Source organism: Sinocyclocheilus anshuiensis, unplaced genomic scaffold, assembly GCF_001515605.1.
Source record: "Sinocyclocheilus anshuiensis isolate Anshui unplaced genomic scaffold, SAMN03320099.WGS_v1.1 scaffold517, whole genome shotgun sequence".
Classification (NCBI taxonomy): Eukaryota; Metazoa; Chordata; class Actinopteri; order Cypriniformes; family Cyprinidae; genus Sinocyclocheilus; species Sinocyclocheilus anshuiensis.
In genome coordinates, this window is record NW_015536535.1 from 1,034,692 (window position 1) to 1,053,890 (window position 19,199).

A 19,199-nucleotide genomic window follows, 5' to 3' on the forward strand; every position below is an offset into this window, starting at 1 on the left:
CAGCTGTTAATGCACAATTACCATTTTAGATCGACAAACTGTACTGTATAAGATTTCTATTCAAACTGAAAGCATAAATCTAGGCTAACGTTTTCAAAGCACAATGCAAAACTGTGACATTTCATTCACTGACGCTCTACAATCGGCAGCGCTAAACTCGGAAGCGCATATACTTACTTGCCGGCAACCCACCAAAATAAAAACTTGCTGATTTCAAGTTTGAAAATGAAAAATTTAAATAATTCAAATTAAAAATAATAAAAATATTAGCATTTTATTTTTAAGTTTACTATAAAATAATTGTATTTGTATTTAATACTCCCTTTTTATTTTAAAATAAAATAGTATTATCACACTTTATTATTTAGTTTATTATTTTATTGAAAAAAAATAAATAAATAAAGTGCAATAATATTATCACTATTATTAATTTATTTTTTGATAGTTATATTTGATGGGTCACACCATGTGCCGCCGTGTGAGGACCAAACCAAATCTCCAGGTTCTCATGAGAACCAGGCTGAAAAACTTATGTGCACTCCTGATTATAATCAGTAATTATGTCTCCACTGGATGCAACAAATGCCTCGTTTATAATGGGTTTTAATGTTTTTGTCTCGTCGCTCCGGCTGGGACACGGCATCACAATATGGTAAGGGGCGTAACATTTCCATCACATTGCTTGAGGCATTCAGCCAATCACAACGCACTGGATAGCTGGCCAATCAGAGCACAACTCGCTTCCTCAGAACGATGAGCTTTGTAAAAATCGACACGTTTCAGAAAGGCGGGGCATAGAGGAGCAACAATAATGTACAGTATGTGGAAAATAATGTGTTTTTTTAACCTTAAACCGCATACACATTGCATTACACCAAATACACAAAATAATGTTATTTTTAGCAACGTCATATGACCCCTTTAAGAACAGTTCACTAAAAAGTTTTTTGGGAAACATAAAATTATTTATTTAGGGATCGCTGTAAAGCCCCTTTTGTTTTTAAGAGTGTAGAATCTGTTTTTATTGTCTAGTGGTAGATACTGTCTCGCAACAGAAACAAGCTGATCAGTTCTAAATCCAGGAGATGTTTTGAAAGACTCTTGTTTTGTTTTTCAACCTTGTTTACTACAGAGTCCAGATGAAGACCAGGCCATGTCAGAAAAGTTCAAGACACAATCGTGTTCAACAGCAGAGCAGATGTCTGAGGTTCCACCACTGTAGGCAGTGGTATGTGCGGAAATTAATTTAGACTGTTTCAATGTTCCGAGATTCTGTAGTAATGAGATTACATTTTGGTATATTGGTATTGGTCATCTGTTACCTGAAATCTAATGGTTTAAAGTAAATTATAGTTCAGTAGTTATCAATTATTTAAATATGTATTTTTCATTCTAGCTGCCTCAGAAGAGAGCAAAGAGAAAAATTACTCAACATCCTTTGAAGAAAAGCATGTAAGTTAGATTAAAAGTGAAAGATCTTGTTCTTATCAATTAATCTAAAAGATTGTTTTCTAAAAAATGGCATCCAGTGTCAGCATTACAGCATAACTTCTGAAACATACCTACAAATTAAGGTCAATTAGGTGCCATGTCAAATTTAAATGCTAATGTAATTCTTAATTAAATCTGTCTTCACACTTTTCCAATCAGGAGAGTTCCCAGGGTGATCTTGACCACACGTCAGCTACACTAAGCCGAATGTCTAGAAAATCAACAGACAGGTTTGTGAATTTGTTTAATACCTCATGCTGTATATGTGCATGTGGTGGACTTCTGAAGGAGGCAAAGTCTCCTCTCTTATTTAAAGTGTAAAATCATGTTCCATTTGATGTTTACCCCACATTTGCATGAGGATGTTACAGCATACTTACAGGAATAGTTCACAAAGAAAAATGTCATTGTTTACTCGTGTTGTTCCAAACCCAAACTTTCGTTCATCTTCGAAACACAGTTGAAGATATTTGTAATGAAACCTGAGAGAGTTCTGAGCTTTCTAAAGACTGTTTAAAATCCATATGAATTTAGTGAGAAGTTTAATTTTTGGAAGAACATTACATTAAAGCTGCAGTCCGTAAGTTTTGCCTCTTTGTCGCCATCTCTGTTTGAAAACCTGGAATTGCAGCTGAGTGCGGAATTATCTAGCTTGCATGGGTTGTGAGTCGCACGGCTCCAGCGCGGATGAATCTAATGTTCTGAAGAGTATGGGTGGCAGTCAGTGACCGCACCGGTGTGGATATTTACTGTACTTCGCAATCACAGATTCCAGCCTACGTCTTGGAATATGCAGGGTGTCCGCGAGTCCTTAAAAAGTCTTAAAATGTCTTAACATTTTCCTAATATAAGGCCTTAAAAAGTCTTAAAATGTCTTCAATTCGGATTCGATGGGTCTTAATTATTTTTGGTCTCATTACCGCTAAAATATCTTCAGTCTGACGGACATAATGACTTTACAATCATTGGACAGACCGAAGATTTTTTCTTCCCCGCGGTAAATTACTGCGTCATCAGAGAGAATTGCAATAAGTTAGCAGAATACAGAATACAAGCTCGTGCTGCTGAGGCTCACTCTGTTTGTCTCGAGACCTCAGAACAAATGAGCGTGACCGCACACATAAACTCAGAAGAAACACACTGAGGTAAAAATTCTAAATGTTTAGTTCTCCTCACGTGCGATAGCCTAGTAGCCGGGACAACTTCTTTATGTTTACAGACGTGTTGTAATGACGCAGTGCCATGCTCGAATTTCCCGCGAAAACCTACCCGTACCGTAGAAAACATTATTATAAGCTAACTGTTGTGAATCGGGCTAAAGTACGGCGATAGTTTTGAACACTGGCTGGTTATGTACTTGCTCAAATATTGATTTCGGATCATTTTTAACAAAAAAAAGTTACGGACTGCAGCTTTAACATACTTTTATTCAAACTGGGTCATGAAAATCTCCACTACATGAAAATCTCACCATGTTTATGCATTTTTTAACACTTCTGTTAACTATTTTCTCAAGTTAAGCTTTTTCTATCTTGCCTTCTTGGAGGTACATATTTTTTATATGATAAAATAGTTTTTACTTGGTCACTGGTATGCGTGTTCATGATTTTAATCATGTAATTTTTTTATGCTTTAATGAGTAAAACATCACTTAGCGCACAATTAACATAATAGTGTTACTCAAATGCATCAAACATTGAAAACTCAAAGAACAATATCTTTTGGACATTAGACCTTCAAGCTCTCAGTCATCCAGTTCCAGAAAATCCAAGAGCTCCTATACAGCAGAGTCTAAATACCTGGGAACATTGAAGGTTTTAGATCGGAGGACACAGGAGACCCAAGAGGTTCCAGAAGCAGCAGATTCACTAAGAGCTGCTGTGTACCAGGTTAGACTAATCATTTACTGTAATCATAATATTTAAGGAATTAAATCATATTAAGTTAATAATTAAGTTATGTCAAGAGACTGACCTATGATTTAAAAAACCCTTTTAATGTATCTAAAAAGGAATGGCTAAAAAAGAAAGAAGAAACTTTAAAAATAACAAGGAAGGCTAAAAAGCAGGAAGAGAAATTAAAAGAGGAGAAGATGCTAGAGGTAAGATAAATCAAATGCTTAATTGAATTCTTTAGTAACAACAATCCTGGAATGATTTATTAAATATTTATCATTTCTCTTCTAGGAAAAGTTTGCTAAAATTTCAGATGCAAAGGTCTCTTATGATGCCTGGAAAGAGAAAAAAAGTGAAGTCATCAAAAAGAAAGTAAAAGAAAACCAGGAGGCAATCAAGCAACAACAAATGGAAATGGATAAAAAGCAAGAAAAAAAGGAAACAGCAAAACAGGTCAGTATTTTTCATTGGTAATAATTCAAATTTGGTTTATTAGCAAGAAAAAAGGAAACAGCATGTTTCGTTGTTTATTAGAAATTGTTTTCATATTAGAAATGCAGTAAATATTTTACTATATTAAAGATATTAGAGATTTGTTATTATTATTAAAAAATATATATATTTTTTATTTATCCACTGCACATGAGGTCCACAACACTAGAACAGATTATGTTGTTTGTGAATGTGGTTTGCTGTACTGGATAGTAAACTGCGTTGCAGCATTGTGAACCCTTTACTAAAAGTCTTTTGAAACAGACACTTGTGGAGATATTCAGTTTCTCACTTCTGTTTGAACTAGCATTCCCTTGCCACCATGCCCGTTGAGGCAGAATCCCATCTCTGCTTTAAATCACACCATTACTAAACTGGATATTATATCTTTGCTTTCAAAGCATTTTAGATTCAGCATTTTAGCCATATTCAGAACTGTCATGTCTTTTTTTTGTGATGTCTGCAGGGCTTTCAGGTCTGCAGTCTTTAAGCTTATCATTAGTTCCCTTTCAGATGGTCACTCCGAGTCAAGTCGGTGACCGACGAATTGGGATCTCGCTTAGAGAGACCAATCCACTTCGAGTGTAAACTAAACGAGCCAATGCACATTGGCATGCGATGATTATATCCAGCTGCTGCTGATCGCAGCACAAGTATAACTAGGCAGCAGGTGCAACGCATACTCAGCTTTTCGCATTGGAGCCGAGCGATCACATCATTTTGCTCCTGACTACTCTACTGAGAGAAGAAGGCTGAACGAGTTCAGCGCACTCTTTGGAGGTCTTGGTGCTGGCGGTGCTTCAGCGGTGGTGGTTTCCCGTGTCAAGTGGGTTGCACACATCAGGCTGCACTACCCCCTATTTGTGTTGCAGGCGGCCATCTCGCTTGTGTGCTTCAGCACACTAAAAGAGCTTTTTCCCTAAAAGAGCATTCACTGGTGCGTCTTTTTATAAGGGGTCATATGATGCTGCTAAAAAGAACATTATTTGGTGTATTTGGTGTAATGAAATGTGTTTATGCGGTTTAAGGTTAAAAAAACACATTACTTTCCACATACTGTACAAAGGAAAAATTCAAATCGCATCATATGACCCCTTTAAAGACGACATTGCGTCTTGCTATAGACAACGTATCACCCGTGCATTTCTGGATGCGTTTTGTTACCTGGCGCCAGGTGATGGTCACGATCACTGCCTCATGTGCCTGGGCATTAAGCACGCTGTGGTGGCATTCATGGATGAGTCATGTTCTCATTGCAGGAAGATGATCATCTCGGAGTTGTGGGCCAGGCTCCGTTACCTCGAAAGGGGTGGAGCTCCATTACTTCTGCCTCGATCTGGTTCTCGTCCTGGCTGCAGCCTGGTGAGCACCAATTCAGGCAGTGACACGGGTGGTCTGAGGGTTACAGTGGTGGCAAACCCTCCAGGGAACCAACCCTCGAGGGACCATCGCTCCTCTTGCACTGCGCAACCAGTTGAGCTGCCAATGGAACATGCTGGGCCCTCTACGAGCATACCATCAGTATCCTTTGGCGCTCCTCCCATCGACCAAATGTCGCTTGCTGCATCGGAGGGTGAGCCGGAGCTTTCTGGAGAGGTAGATTCGGCTGTGCTGCCGGTCTCCGGGCGGAGGTAATGCCTGAAACGGATCCGGAAATGATGGCTATGCTTTCCCGGGCTGCCGAGAGGGTAGGGCTCGAGTGGAGACCTCCACCGTGTCCCGAGCCCTCGAGGTTGGATGACTGGTTTCTTGGTGTAGCTTGCGCTGGTTCTCAGCGCCCTGTTCTGGTGCCTTTCTTCCCGGAGGTGCATAGGGAGCTTACCAAGTCGTGGATGGCACCTTTAATTGCCAGAAACCGACTTGCTAGCTCCTCCTCCCTCACCACCCTCGACAGTGGTGCAGCTAGGTGTTATACGGGGGTCCCCCCAGTGGAGCGGTCGGTTACGATGCAGTTGTGGCCTCCACCTCCACCTGGCAGGGCAAACTATGCCTCCCCTCCCAGGCCTGTAGGTACTCGTCTGGTCGGTCCGGCGATGCTTATGCGGCCTGTGGAGAAGCTGCCTCCACCTTACACGCTACGGCGTTACTGCAGGTTCTTCAGGCTACAGCACTGAGGGACCTGCACGAGGATGGTCACAATCCAGAAGTTCTGAAAGAACTCCGAACCGCAACTGACCTTGCATTCCAAGTGACGAAGGTCACCGAAAGTTCTCTGAGTCGTGCGATGTCCACACTTGTGGTCCAGGAGCGTCACCTCTGGCTGTGTCTGGTCAACATGAGGGATGCCGACAAAGTTCAGTTCCTCAAGGTCCCTATGTCCCAGACCGGCCTCTTCGCCGATGCAGTCGAGAACATGGCCCAGCAGTTCTCGGCTACACAGGAGCAGACTGAGGCGATCCGACACTGCTGCGGCTGCTGCCTCCACCCGTCCGCCGGTAGCAGCGCCCCAGCTTGCTCATTGCCGAGGGTGGCCCCCTGCTTCCGCTCCCGCATTGCATCCGCAGCCACCTCCAGCCAAGCAGTGCCATAGAGATGGTAAATGCACCTCTTCTTCCCCCGGAGGAGGGCCAGGTGGAGAATCTTTTTTCCAAAAATCTTGACAAGAGAGCAGTTTTCTCTGTCTCTGGGTCCCAAGAGGGCATGGAGAGTCATGGACGGACCAACACCGGACCACACTCATCCTCCTCTCTCGCCAGCAGGCAGCAGCGGGCGGTTCGAGAGCTTCATCAAAGGACCTACTCAAGCACCCTCTGCCAAATGGTGGAACCGCACACTCAGACCCCTCTTTGGCCCACCCACAAGCCGGGTCCCTGCGTTCCACCTTGCTGCCCCACTGCGGGTACGTCGGTGGTCCCACTGGTCCTGCTTGTACAGTGTTTGGGTACCTGGTAGCACTACCCAGCCTATCTCGCTGGCTCCTGCGGACCATCTGACTCACGCAGAAGTGCCTCTTTGGGTGCATCCATCCCCGAGATTGCTTTGCAGCAATTGACCTGAAGGCACGTACTTTCGATCGCGTACGTTTCGATCCTTCCGCGCCACAGACCTTTCCTGCAGTTCGCGTTCGAAGGACAAGCATATCAATACAAGGTCCTGCCCTTCGGGCTGTCCCTGTCGCCCCGTGTCTTCACAAAAGTTGCGGAGGCAGCCCTTGATCCCCTGAGAGAGCAGGGCATTCGCATTCTCAACTACCTCGACGACTGGCTCATACTAACTCAGTCTTAGGATCAGTTGTGTGAACACAGGGACTTAGTGCTCTCACACCTCAGCCGGTTGGGCCTTCGGGTCAAATGGGAAAAGAGCAAACTCTCCCCGATGCAGAGGATCTCTTTTCTCGGAATGGAGTTGGATTCGGTTGAACAGACAGCCCGCCTTACGCAGGAATGTGCTCAGTCGGTGTTGAACTGCCTCAATATGTTCAAGAGCAGGATGGCGCTTCAACACTGGCTCCATAGCCGAGTCCATACGACGGGCATAAAGTGTCAAGGGTTTGGACGGGCCCCCAACTGCACTGGCACATCAACTCTCTAGAGTTGTTAGCACCACGCCTTGCCTTGAACCGTCTCAGAGGGTGCTTACAAGGCAAGCATCATTCGACAACACTGTGACTGTTGCATACATCAACCGACAAGGTGGTCTACGCTCCCGTCGCATGCCGCAACTTGCTCGCCACCTCCTCCTCTGGAGTCAGAAGCATCTGAGGTCGCTTCATGCCATTCACATTCCGGGTCTGCATAACAGTGCAGCCGACGAGCTGTCACGAGCTGCGCTCCCCGGAGAATGGTTCCCAGAACTAATGCTCCTCGTGACAGCCCCTCCCTGGTAGATAGCTCTGAGGAAGGATCTACTGACTCTGAGAAGGGGCACCCTGTGGCACCCGCATCCAGACCTCTGAAAACTTCATGTCTGGTCCCTGGATGGGACGCGGAGGTTCTAGGTGACCTACCCCAGAAGGTAGTTGACACCATCACTTCGGCGAGAGCACCATCTACAAGACACACTTACGCCTTGAAGTGGAAACTGCTTGTCGAGTGGTGTTCTTCTCACCGAGAAGACCCCCAAAGATGCCCGATCAGAGTCGTGCTGTCCTTTTTGCAGCAGGGGTTGGAGCGAAGGCTGACTCCCTCCACACTTAAAGTCTATGTTTTTGTGATTGCTGCTAACCATGACCCCATGGAAGGGAAGTCGGTAGGGAAGCATGACCTGGTCATCAGATTCCTTAAGGGGGTGAGAAAGTTAATTCCTCCCCGACCCCCCTCTATGCCCTCTTGGGACCTGACTCAAATCACTACAGCAGGGCCCATTTGAGCCTTTGCAGTCAGTTGAGCTGAAGTTTCTTTCAATTAAATCTCTGCTCCTGCTTGCACTGGCATCCATCCAGAGGGTAGGGGAGCTGCACACATTTCCGGTTAACAAATCGTGCCTAGAGTTTGGGCCGGCTAACTCCCAGGTAGTCCTGAGGCCCAGGCCCAGCTATGTGCCCAAGGTTCCCACTACTCCCTTCAGGGATCACTGGGATCCCAGTGTTATGGCCCACTGGATAGTGGATGCCATCACCCTGGCTTATCAGGCACAGGTTGTGCCCAGTCCGCTCAGAATGCGAGCTCACTCTACTAGAAGTGTTGCATCCTCCTGGGCGCTGGCTCGTGGTGCATCGCTGACAGATATTTGTAAAGCTGTGAGCTGGGCGACCCCCAACACATTCACTAGATTCTATAGCCTTCGTGTGGAGCCGGTATCCTCCTGTGTTCTCACCTCAAACGGGTAGAAGCACTGAGAGGAGAGGAGGCCCCTGTTTAGTGTCGGCTTGCTAAAACCGCTCCAGAGAGTCCATACTGTAGACCCTTGTCAAGCTCCTCCATCCCTTCGGCAGCCAGATGTGGCGGAACGTCCGGCACCAGGCCCTCACTCGATGAATCTGTGAGAACCGGTAGAGGGCTGGGTTCCATATGTAAAGACCTAAGGGGATCCCATATGTGTAAAGTCCACGGTATAGCCTCAGAGCCTGTGTTTCCCCGGCAGACTTTCTGCCATTTTCCAAGAGGGTTACAATCACCTCTAATCTTCCATATGCACCTAAACGGTTGTTCATATGTGTAAGTGATTCCGAAACCTCCTTCGGGAAGAATGGGGCTTCCTCAACGTTCCAGTTCCAAGTGGAACGGGTACCTTTTCCCAGTGTTATCCAATCTCATTGAGTGAGATTAAAATATCACTTCTTAATATTTAGTCTAAAATGTGTTTTAATGTCACTATTGTTGAGGAATGCATGATCTTTGAATAATATCGGCCTTAATGAAAGATATTTGAAGTGTACCTGTTGTATACGTGCAATATCTCAACTTTAGCACAATCAAATATACTTCAGGAGGCTATATCTTTAGTTGGACCTCAGCTAGGGCTGGGCAATTTTCCAGATTTTATCGATTCATTCGAATTTAATGTTTTGCCACGATTTTATTTGTAGAAATCGAGGAATCGCGATTTTGATTAGAAATATTACCAAATGTTAGAATTAGACACTTTGACAATATGCCGGTGATAACAGTAAAGAGAAAAGAACTATCCAACCGCATGTTGGCGCACGTGATTAACCGCTCACGTGTGACGCGCTCTGTGAAGGACCATATATATAGCGCTAAGCACCATTCCACAGAATGTGCTTTTGTGTTGACAAAGATGCAACGTGGGCAGTGGAGTAGGGCTGTCAAAAAAATTTCGAATTTCGAATATTCATCAAATTAAAAAAAAAAATCCACTTTCGAATGCAAAAACGTTGCATTCGAATTTTAGGTCTGCGTCAGCCGTCAGGCAGCCTATCAGTGGTGCACGAAATGTGACGACGATCTAAGTGTCATTGCATTTTAATGCTTTTGTTAGCCTATCCAGTTGAACCCACTAGATGCGGCGCTGCTACATTGTTCATTCAATATATTGCGGAAAACGAGAGCATCAGTGTGGAGAAGATGTTGTTTACATCAAAACTGAAACCAAGCCGTTCACACAGAACACATATTTATCACATTTTCTAGAGGGACATCTATCAGCATTGCACTCGCGTCTGGCACAAGAGAGCGGCATGTTTAGAAAGCCATGTAAAATTAATGTAAGTTCAACTTTTAAAAAACATGTCTCAAGACTTTATGGCGGTTTTTCCCCATCCCACTGTATCTCATGATTTTAAATGAAGAAAGTAGCCTACTCTTTGTGATTGGTTTTCGGTCCTTTGTATTAAACTATACATACATGCATGGTGCTGGTTTTTTTCACATTTTTTAAGCAACTTTATTAATTATATATGGTTTATAAACATTATTTTAAACATTATGCACTTTTTTTTCAAAATAGTCGTGTTATTTTATTACGTAGAAAATTCGAATTTAGTTTTTCAGTCATTTTGACAGCCGTACAGTGGAGTAGGTAAAACATGCAAGAAGATGGGAGTGAACTTCTTTTAACTTGAGCGCAGTGTTTTTAGAATGGCGTTTCATGCATGAGACACTGCAAAAGACGCGATCGCAACAGTCAAACACATCCATGTTTACACAGAAAAAACAATGGAAAAGCAGCACAATCGAATAAAAAAACCTGTAAAGAACTACTACTGTATGACTGATATTTCATGTTTGCATCATGATGACAGGCTAACAGCTGCTGTTCGTTGTTTTTACAGAACATGTATAGTTAATAATAGTCTACTGGTGTTATACCTTCAGTCATTTAGAATTTTAATTACCTTGACTTTTGAGATTTTTTAAAAGCATTTTCCCCTCGCATTATTTCTGAACACATAATATGTATAAGACAAGTTTGTTCAATATGTAGTTGTAGTTTATGCATCTTTTCTGCAAAGATATTTAACAAGTGATTTGTTTAACATTTACATCATGTTGACAACTTCATGTGTGCTGCACTTGGAATAGAATTTTCTTTAACTAAAGGGTTAATAAAGAAAAAGTTACTTGAATCATGTTCTAGTTACATTTTCAAGTTGACTAGTTAAAAATCATTAAAAAAATCGAGAATCGGTCAAACATTCCGGAAAAATCGAGATAAATTTTTTGCCTAACCTCAGCACTACTTCCACACAATTAAAGTGCATTAAGTACAAAATTAGTTGTTCCAATTTAGCAGACTTTAAGTATACCAGTTTAGTATATACCAAAAGTGCAGTTACAGGGTATTTTTATTAAGTACATTAATATGTAAATGTATTTGTAGTATACTTGGCATAAAATAAATGTATTTCAAATACATTTTTGTATATTTATTTTTCACTAGGGTAGATACAATATATACTGCTAAATGCAATCTTGATGCCATCTTTCACATAAATATATCACACTCTAAACATTTTGAAAATCAGGTTTTTGAGAAGTGGAAAGAGGAGCATGACAGTAGCCTTAAAGACAGAGTAAGGCAAAAGAAACAGACTGAGAGAAGGTCAAAGAAAAAGAAGAGAGGAAGATCGACTCCATCTCTGCATTCGCTCAATGGTATGAAAGATACATTTTTAATTGTATACATAACACTAATTTATTCATTTGTTTTGTTAATTAGCACATGTTTAGTCATGCTCAAGTCACTCAAGCCATTATGTATTGCTTAAAATGTAAATGTGCTCGCTTTGTAAAGCCTCAGGTTACAGACTGACATTAATAACTGTGCTGTTGTGCAGAACTTGACTTTCCGTTAATTGCTTTACATATTACAGGAGTGACCAAAAGAAGGATGTTATTGAAGAGAAGATAAGGGCAGAACGCAGGAAGGAGAAGATAAAGGAAGTGGAGGAGAAATATGAAAAGGAGGAAAAAGAAAAAATGGCCTTGGAGATGTATGAGAAATGGCTGGTATGTTACAGCAAGTTTCTGCACAAGTTAATGAATAGACAACCTGCCTTGAAGTTTACATGCTATTTCTCAATCAAATGTATCAATCTGCTCTGTAAAAAAAGTTTTAGAAAATAATACGTATCCATGACATTGCTGTTTATGCTTAAGTTGTTCTTCTTAAGCTAAAAGATCAAACTAACTAAACCTGGCAAACGTCATTTGCCAATTAATTGTTTTCATTATACAGATTATTATTATTATAACAGATGCTTTGAGACCGAGACATACATGTTTTTAATCTGTTTTTAAAATACATTAGTTGTCAATGAACATACTGTGAACAAAATCTTTTGATTTTTTTCTTTAAGATTGATGTTGATTTTATATTGTCCTGGTCATTTTATTACAGAAAATAAAAGAGTTTCAACAAAAAAGAGAGAGAAAAGAAAAGAGGATACAGGCTATTCTTCAGGATGAGCCCCCTCCACCCTGGAGCCCACCTAATAAAACTATCCCATTTGGAAAATGAGCGTTATTTAATTTTTATTTTTAACCTGTTCTTTGACATTTGATATAACTACATTTCAGAAAGACTCAAACCATAAATAAATCAAAGTTCCCTTACCCTATAAAGCCTATACTGTATCATATTTGATATGCAAATTTATAAGGCCTTTAAATTTTCAACATGATAACAACCTTTACTGAAAAGCATGTTGTACACAATATTCTATGTGCCTTCTGTCATCTGATTAATAATTGTTATTTTTAAAGCAAGTTTAAGGCTTTTTACTATAATTCTAAAAATGTCCCCCTTTATCAGTATTCATAAGGTAAACATAAGAATAACTATTATATTGTTAGTAATATTTCAGTATGAACACTTACTGGACTGAAGTAACTTAGGTTTATTTGTTTGTCCATGCATCATTTATTATTTTTTAAATTTATCAGATATGATAGAACAGGCTTTTGAAGGCTTTTATTTGTAAAGCTCTCAGTCATTGTATTGCATTGCATTATATGTTTTGCCCCCACAATAAAAATGACAGAGCTTTAATTATAAAATCTACAAAACATTCAAATACCCTCTTACTAAGACATTTTTACTGGTAGATATAGAGTGGTAACTGATATGTACATGCATTTTATATAAGCAAATAGCTGTTGTTATAATTTGTAAATAATGTTATGATTTACATTATAGTACACCAACATTTCATCTTACTTTTTGGCCATATATAATTACAGTATCAGCAACTGCACAAAATTGCATATTTTTCCTCAGTTTGGGCATTTTAATAAAATGTAGGTGTTTTTTCTCCTCAACTATGAGGTCCATACTCTCCGATATCATACTATATGAGCCATAAAATTCTAAGATTCCATAAAAAAGTAATTAGTGTAAGACTTTTCTGAATATTATTTCATACAGTATGTCAGGCTTCACAGGATTAATGTAATGCAGTAAAACTACATGAGTTCTGTTAGTTAGTTCACCCAAAAATGAAAATTCTGTCATTAATTACTCACCCTCGTGTTGTTCCAAACCCGTAAGACCTTCGTTCATCTTCAGAACACAAATTAAGATATTTTTGATGAAATCTGAGAGCTCTGACCCTCCCATACACAGCAAGGTAACTACCACGTTCACGGTCCAGAAAAGTACCAAGATGATCGACAAAGTAGTCCATGTGACATCAGTGGTTCAACTGTAAAGTTACGAAGCTAAGAGAATACTTTTTTGAGCAAAGAAAACAAAAATAACGACTTTATTCCACATTTTCGTCTCTACTGCGTCACTTGTGGACGCGCATTCACGACAGTATCATGACGTGAGCGTGTGGCGGCGCTGACCCAGATCCGGCGTCATGACCTCATATTTCATCAAAAATATCTTAAATTGTGTTCCGAAGATGAACGAAGGTCTTACGGGTTTCGAACAACACGAGGGTGAGTAATTAATGACAGAATTTTCATTTTTGGGTGAACTAACCCTTTATGATGTCTTTACATTAGAAAAGCAATTTTAAGATATTTTTATAAATATCACAAAGTTGGTCATAAACATGGCAACTAAAATTCAATCAGTGCTGTCTATAGCATTGCATTATATGTTTAACAAATCCTTTGTTTAAAATAAATGCGTTAAATTATTTTTGTAATGTGCTCAATTGCTTTTTATTAACTTTTATAGAATTTGTTTACTTGTTGACAAAACATTCACAGTTTGGACCTTTTATTGTTTGTTCTGATGATAAACTTGGGTTATTTTTTCCTATAAAACATATCTTGTTCATCATCAGTGTCTTGTATTACTTCTCCAACTCCAGTTTTTCTGCCTTCTGAGTCATGCAGGGTCCTTATACTTTGCTTAAGTGATCTCTTATAGTCACCGAAGGTAATCACCTTCACAAATGGTGCTATAATGTTTCAACAACTCATGGGTTCATCTAGGAGCAAACCAGCACATTTGCCCTTCCAATCAACATCCAGCTATAGTAGATAGTATAGTATAATAAGCTTTATTTATCCCTGTAGAAAGGAACATTGCAATTTTGCAGCAGCAGCAAGGACCTTAAAGGAATAGTTCAAGCAAAAATGAAAATTTGCTCAGCCACAGGTCATCCAAGATTACTTTGTTTCTTCATCAGAACAGACTTGGAGAAATGTAGCATTACATCACTTACTCACCAGTGGATCCTCTGCAGTGAATGTGTGCCGTCAGAAAGAGTTGATGGAAAAAAAATCACCCAGTAAACCACTCCAGTCCACAGTCTTGTGAAATGAAAATGTTGATGTTTGTAAGAAACAATTCCATCATTAAGGAGTTTTAACTTTAAATTGTTGCTTCTGGCCTAAATACAAGTCCATAATAACATTTTCCTCCAGTGAAGACCATTACCTGTTTTTCTCTCACATCAAAATCCACCAACATTTTGGTTTGTTTTGGACTGTTTTCACATGTACACTGTGCTTAATATGTGTGTATATATCTCCAGATGAGATGGAAATTATGAAAATTATGAAAAGAGGACTCCGTTATGGAAAGACCAAAAGTTTGAAGTTAAAAACATCTTGTTAATGATAGATTTGTTTATTACAAACAGAGCTTTTCACTTCATGGGGTGTTATTTGATGGACTGCAGTTGTGTGGATTACTTGTGGATTATTGTGATGCTTATATCAGCTGTTTGGACTCTCTTTGACAGCACCCGTTCACTGCAGAGGATCCACTAGTGAGCAAGTAATGCAAGGCTAAATTTCTCTGAATTTGTTCTGATAAAGAAACAACATCATCTACATCTTGGATGGCCTAAGAGTTTTTCAGCAAATTTCATTTTGGGTGAGCTATTATTTTAACATTAGAGCAAAATTTGCCATCCACAGAGAAGTACTAGGAACTAATGTTAAGCTTATTCTTATTATTTAACCCATTGTTAAATAATTGTTAAATAGGTTAATAGGTTTATTATTAAACCTGTTTTTTTTTTTTTGTTTATTATGCGATAAGAGCAAATTAGGCCATACGGTGAACTAGGAAAAAGTGGCTAGAAAGTGATTTTCGTTTCCACACCTATAGGCACTACTTTTTCAATGCATTTTTGCATACACAATACACTTTTGGACTTTAGGTTAAAAGTTCTCCGCAAAATATCCTGCAGTTTTTTGTCACAATCCATAAATGTATATAAATGAATTGAAACAAAAAGAACAAAATCTTATGATGCAGGTTTTGCTTGTAACTTTATTTATATTCTCTCAAACTGACATTTATACATGTACCTAAATATCTGAGACCGGTATTGGTGCATTTGTATACTCAAGTGTGAATGCAGACCATGAAATATGGAAAATTCGTTCCACTTCCATTCGAACACTTCAACTTCACAGAATGTCACCAAGCATAATTAATGATACACATTGTAAATGTAACAAAACTGTGATGTTTTATACATGAAGATTTCAGTATATGCACTGTGTAATCACAGAAAGATAAAAAAAAAAAAAAAAGAAGTACAATTTGGCCCAAGTTGGCTGAATTTACTCAAAATGCTACCCCGTCCCCTTTAATTTTCAATAATGCCAAAAATGGACAACTCTACAACAGATTCATTACAGCTCAAAATCAGCCTAAAATATTACAGCGCATCTTTACTCATCAGTATCATTCCTATCACTCTCAGAGCTTCATCCCATGTATGCATTTCCTGCATTTTCGTATTTTTTAAGATATATGAAAACATTTTAACATAGTTGCTACTTGCTCATTCAGTTGATCAGCAGTTTCTAGCCATGCAGCTTTCTCTCTGATTTTATGACAGCTGTACCTTTTATGGTTATTAGTAGAACATTAAAACATTACAATCTAAAATTGCACTTTAAAGCATTAAAGCATTTAAAACTCTAAATTAAAAGTTGAAACCACTGAATTAAAAATGAAAATAAATAATAGAAATCAGACCACATTTTAACTGATAAGAGGAACACACATTTAACTCATTTGAGACAGCAGGGCTGTATTAGCCAGCTTACATTTGATTTACAGTTACTGCTATGATAAAAATACACTTATATGTAGTATTAAAATTCTACGTGTCACATTTAATGTCCAACAAAAAAATATTTGATCAGAATGCATATTTTTCCAAAATTATTGCGCTATTATTCTATTGCGTTCCATCTGTTTAGCATACCAGCAGGTACTGTCCATACCAGCAGGGCTGGTTCACTCACGTAAGCTAGTGATGGGAGAAACGAACCATTTCGAAGCTTCGAATCAATTGAACCAATTGCTTCGCAAAATGATTCACTGTTTCGAAGCGCTCGAAACACCACTCGCTGGTGACGCCTGCTGGTCAAAATTGTGTAAATGCAACAAAAACTCAGACCAAAACATGCATAAAAACAGCTTGTACAAACCCAATGAAAACGCTTTCTTGAAAGTATAATATATTAAATGCAATCAAAATAATAATATACCATTAAAAATGAAGTGTCTGTATAATAGGCCTATGCGCCTTTAAAATAATAATTATTAATTTGCAAGGGCTTGTTTTGTTTGTTTTATCGAGAGCTTGTCTAAACAGGCCAGTACGAGACTATTAACTAGCTACTACTCATCCTTTTAATTACACAAATGTCTCATTAAAAATGTCTACAAATTGATCAAACTGATCCGAGATCGTATAACCATAGACGCTGATGCAGTGGTTCGCCGCTGCGGGGCGATCTCAGTGAACTCGCTTGATTCACGGGTTCACAGTAGGGTTCTGCACGGGCTTTAAACTGAAGCCCGAACCCGACCCGTACCCGAGATCGTCTGACCCGGCTCGACCCGACCCGAGCGGCACAGTTAAAGTTAGAGCCCGAACCCGAAATCTTTTTTTTTTTTTTTCCTCAACCAATAACCAATTAAAAAAAAAATGCTGTATTTCACTATTGCATGCAACGGTCAGTAAACAAATACATGTAAAGAAATAGAATCATTAAGGATTGGCCAGTTCACAAGGCAAAAGAAAAAACACTTACCATGAAAGTTTATGAACATCAGGTGCAGCGGTCATATACATTCTGCCTAATTTTTGAATGGTTGTATACGACAAGACAGTAATTCTTCCATCAGTTAAGGCTCGTTAGCATTCGGCCTGCTTTAAATCAGATCGACACAGAGATGCAGTGCGGTAAGATCGCATTTATTTGAATTAATTAATTATATAATTTATTTAAATTAGCCAGAGAGAGAGAGAGAGCATGAAAGTTGCGTGTGTGTGAACCTGCGTCTGCGCGCCTCTCTGTACGCAATGAGGCTTAAAGGCTGATTTATACTTCTGCGTCGAACCTACGCCGTAGCTTACGCACAGACGCACACCCATACGCCGTAGCCTGACGTGCACCTCTCCAAAAATCTAACAGCGCGTCAATTCTACGCAGACCGCAAGCGCTGTGATTGGTCTGCAAGAACCCCTCCCTCCATATGTACTTGAGTTTTGTGTGTGTTTATGTGCACTTTAATATATTTTAATGTTACACCTTATATAAAATAAAACAAAGCAAAGAACAAGTGTCTTATCATTTATTATACTACATAGCATTATACATCAGTAGTTGTCCGCAACAAACAATGTTGATCTGCCGTGGTACAAGTCCTTGTGCAGATTGAAAGAATGCCATCATCTCCTGTTCCGTTGTTGTCTCCTTTTTGTAGTTTTAAATAATGATTTAATGATTTGATATTTATTTGCCGCCGTCACGGCTATAATGTTTCTCCGACGAGCCGCTTCTTCTTCGGCTTTTGCCGTGGTACTGCGGGTTACACCAACAACACGCCCGTGGACACTGCTGACTAGCGGTTTGCATGTGTACTGCACGTTGACGTGGACAACGACGCAGAGGTATAAATGAAAACTGACGCATATAGCCTACGGTGTAAAGCCTTTACTGCACTAATGTGTGTGCATGCGTCTATGAAAGCAGCGTAGCCTACTGCATATAGTTTTAGTGTAGCTATAAACCCGAGCCCGACCCGAACCCGAAGCTATTCATTAAAGGGGTCATATTATGCTTTTTCACTTTTTGAATTTTAGTCAGTGTGTAGTATGTTTGGGCATAAAAAAAGATCTACAACGTTGCAAATCTCAAAGTCCACTCCAAAGGGAGATATTTCGTTTTTTAAAAATCCCTTTTCAAGAACTACAACGAACAGCTCGTTTGGACTACAGCGTTGGTTTCCGGGCTTTGTGATATCACAAAGCGGCCCATTAGAATATCATTAAAATGATTCCCGCCTACGGAAATTCGAATGGTTGGGGGGTGGGGAGGGGCGAGGTTGTGGTTAGAACGCTTGGTTGAGTGAGTGCATCAGATGAGACGATGAAGAAGAAGTGCTGCTGTAGAGTCAAGTTTTCGCAAGTTAACACATGCACCTGAATAATTATGTATGTAAATACTGTATGTATGTTACAATTATGAAAACGTTTTTATAAATTGCTGACAGTACAATACTGGAGAATGATGTAATCTGCAGAATTTACACTTCAATTATGAGACTACAGTGTTTCCCACATTGAGTGCGGGTGTTTTTATATCACTGTATTTCTGAAGAAACCGACTGTCTTCAGAAAATTGGATGTCATTTTCATTTTATCTTGCATGTAATGTCTGATAAAGCAGCGTTTGTGAGCGTTTGCGCTGCTTTGTGTACAGCCGTTACCGGGGAAACCTCGATCTCTACCACTCCAACAGCGCCTCCTGCTGGCAGAAAATGAATTTGCATATATATGCCGCCACAAATAGAGTGCAAGTCTGTGGGAAACACTGGACTATGGTATAAATAAATTAAACTATATAACAGTTTCACTGCAATTCATTTTATAATGTTAGAATTAAAGAACAATAAACATAATACATATGCACTTACAGGTGCATCTCAATAAATTAGAATGTCGTGGAAAAGTTCATTTATTTCAGTAATTCAACTCAAATTGTG

General features: G+C 39.8%; 1 protein-coding gene across 1 annotated transcript in view; it reads left to right on the plus strand.

Annotated features, from left to right (window-relative positions):
* The window catches only part of LOC107695730 (microtubule-associated protein 9-like), a 25,680-nt gene that overhangs the window by 2,535 nt on the left and 3,946 nt on the right, over positions 1-19,199 (plus strand). The window contains 10 exon segments of the mRNA XM_016495757.1: positions 1,133-1,205; positions 1,208-1,228; positions 1,397-1,452; positions 1,651-1,721; positions 3,224-3,380; positions 3,503-3,592; positions 3,678-3,839; positions 11,245-11,314; positions 11,317-11,374; positions 11,593-11,728. Coding sequence (XP_016351243.1) covers positions 1,133-1,205; positions 1,208-1,228; positions 1,397-1,452; positions 1,651-1,721; positions 3,224-3,380; positions 3,503-3,592; positions 3,678-3,839; positions 11,245-11,314; positions 11,317-11,374; positions 11,593-11,728 — 894 coding nt within the window.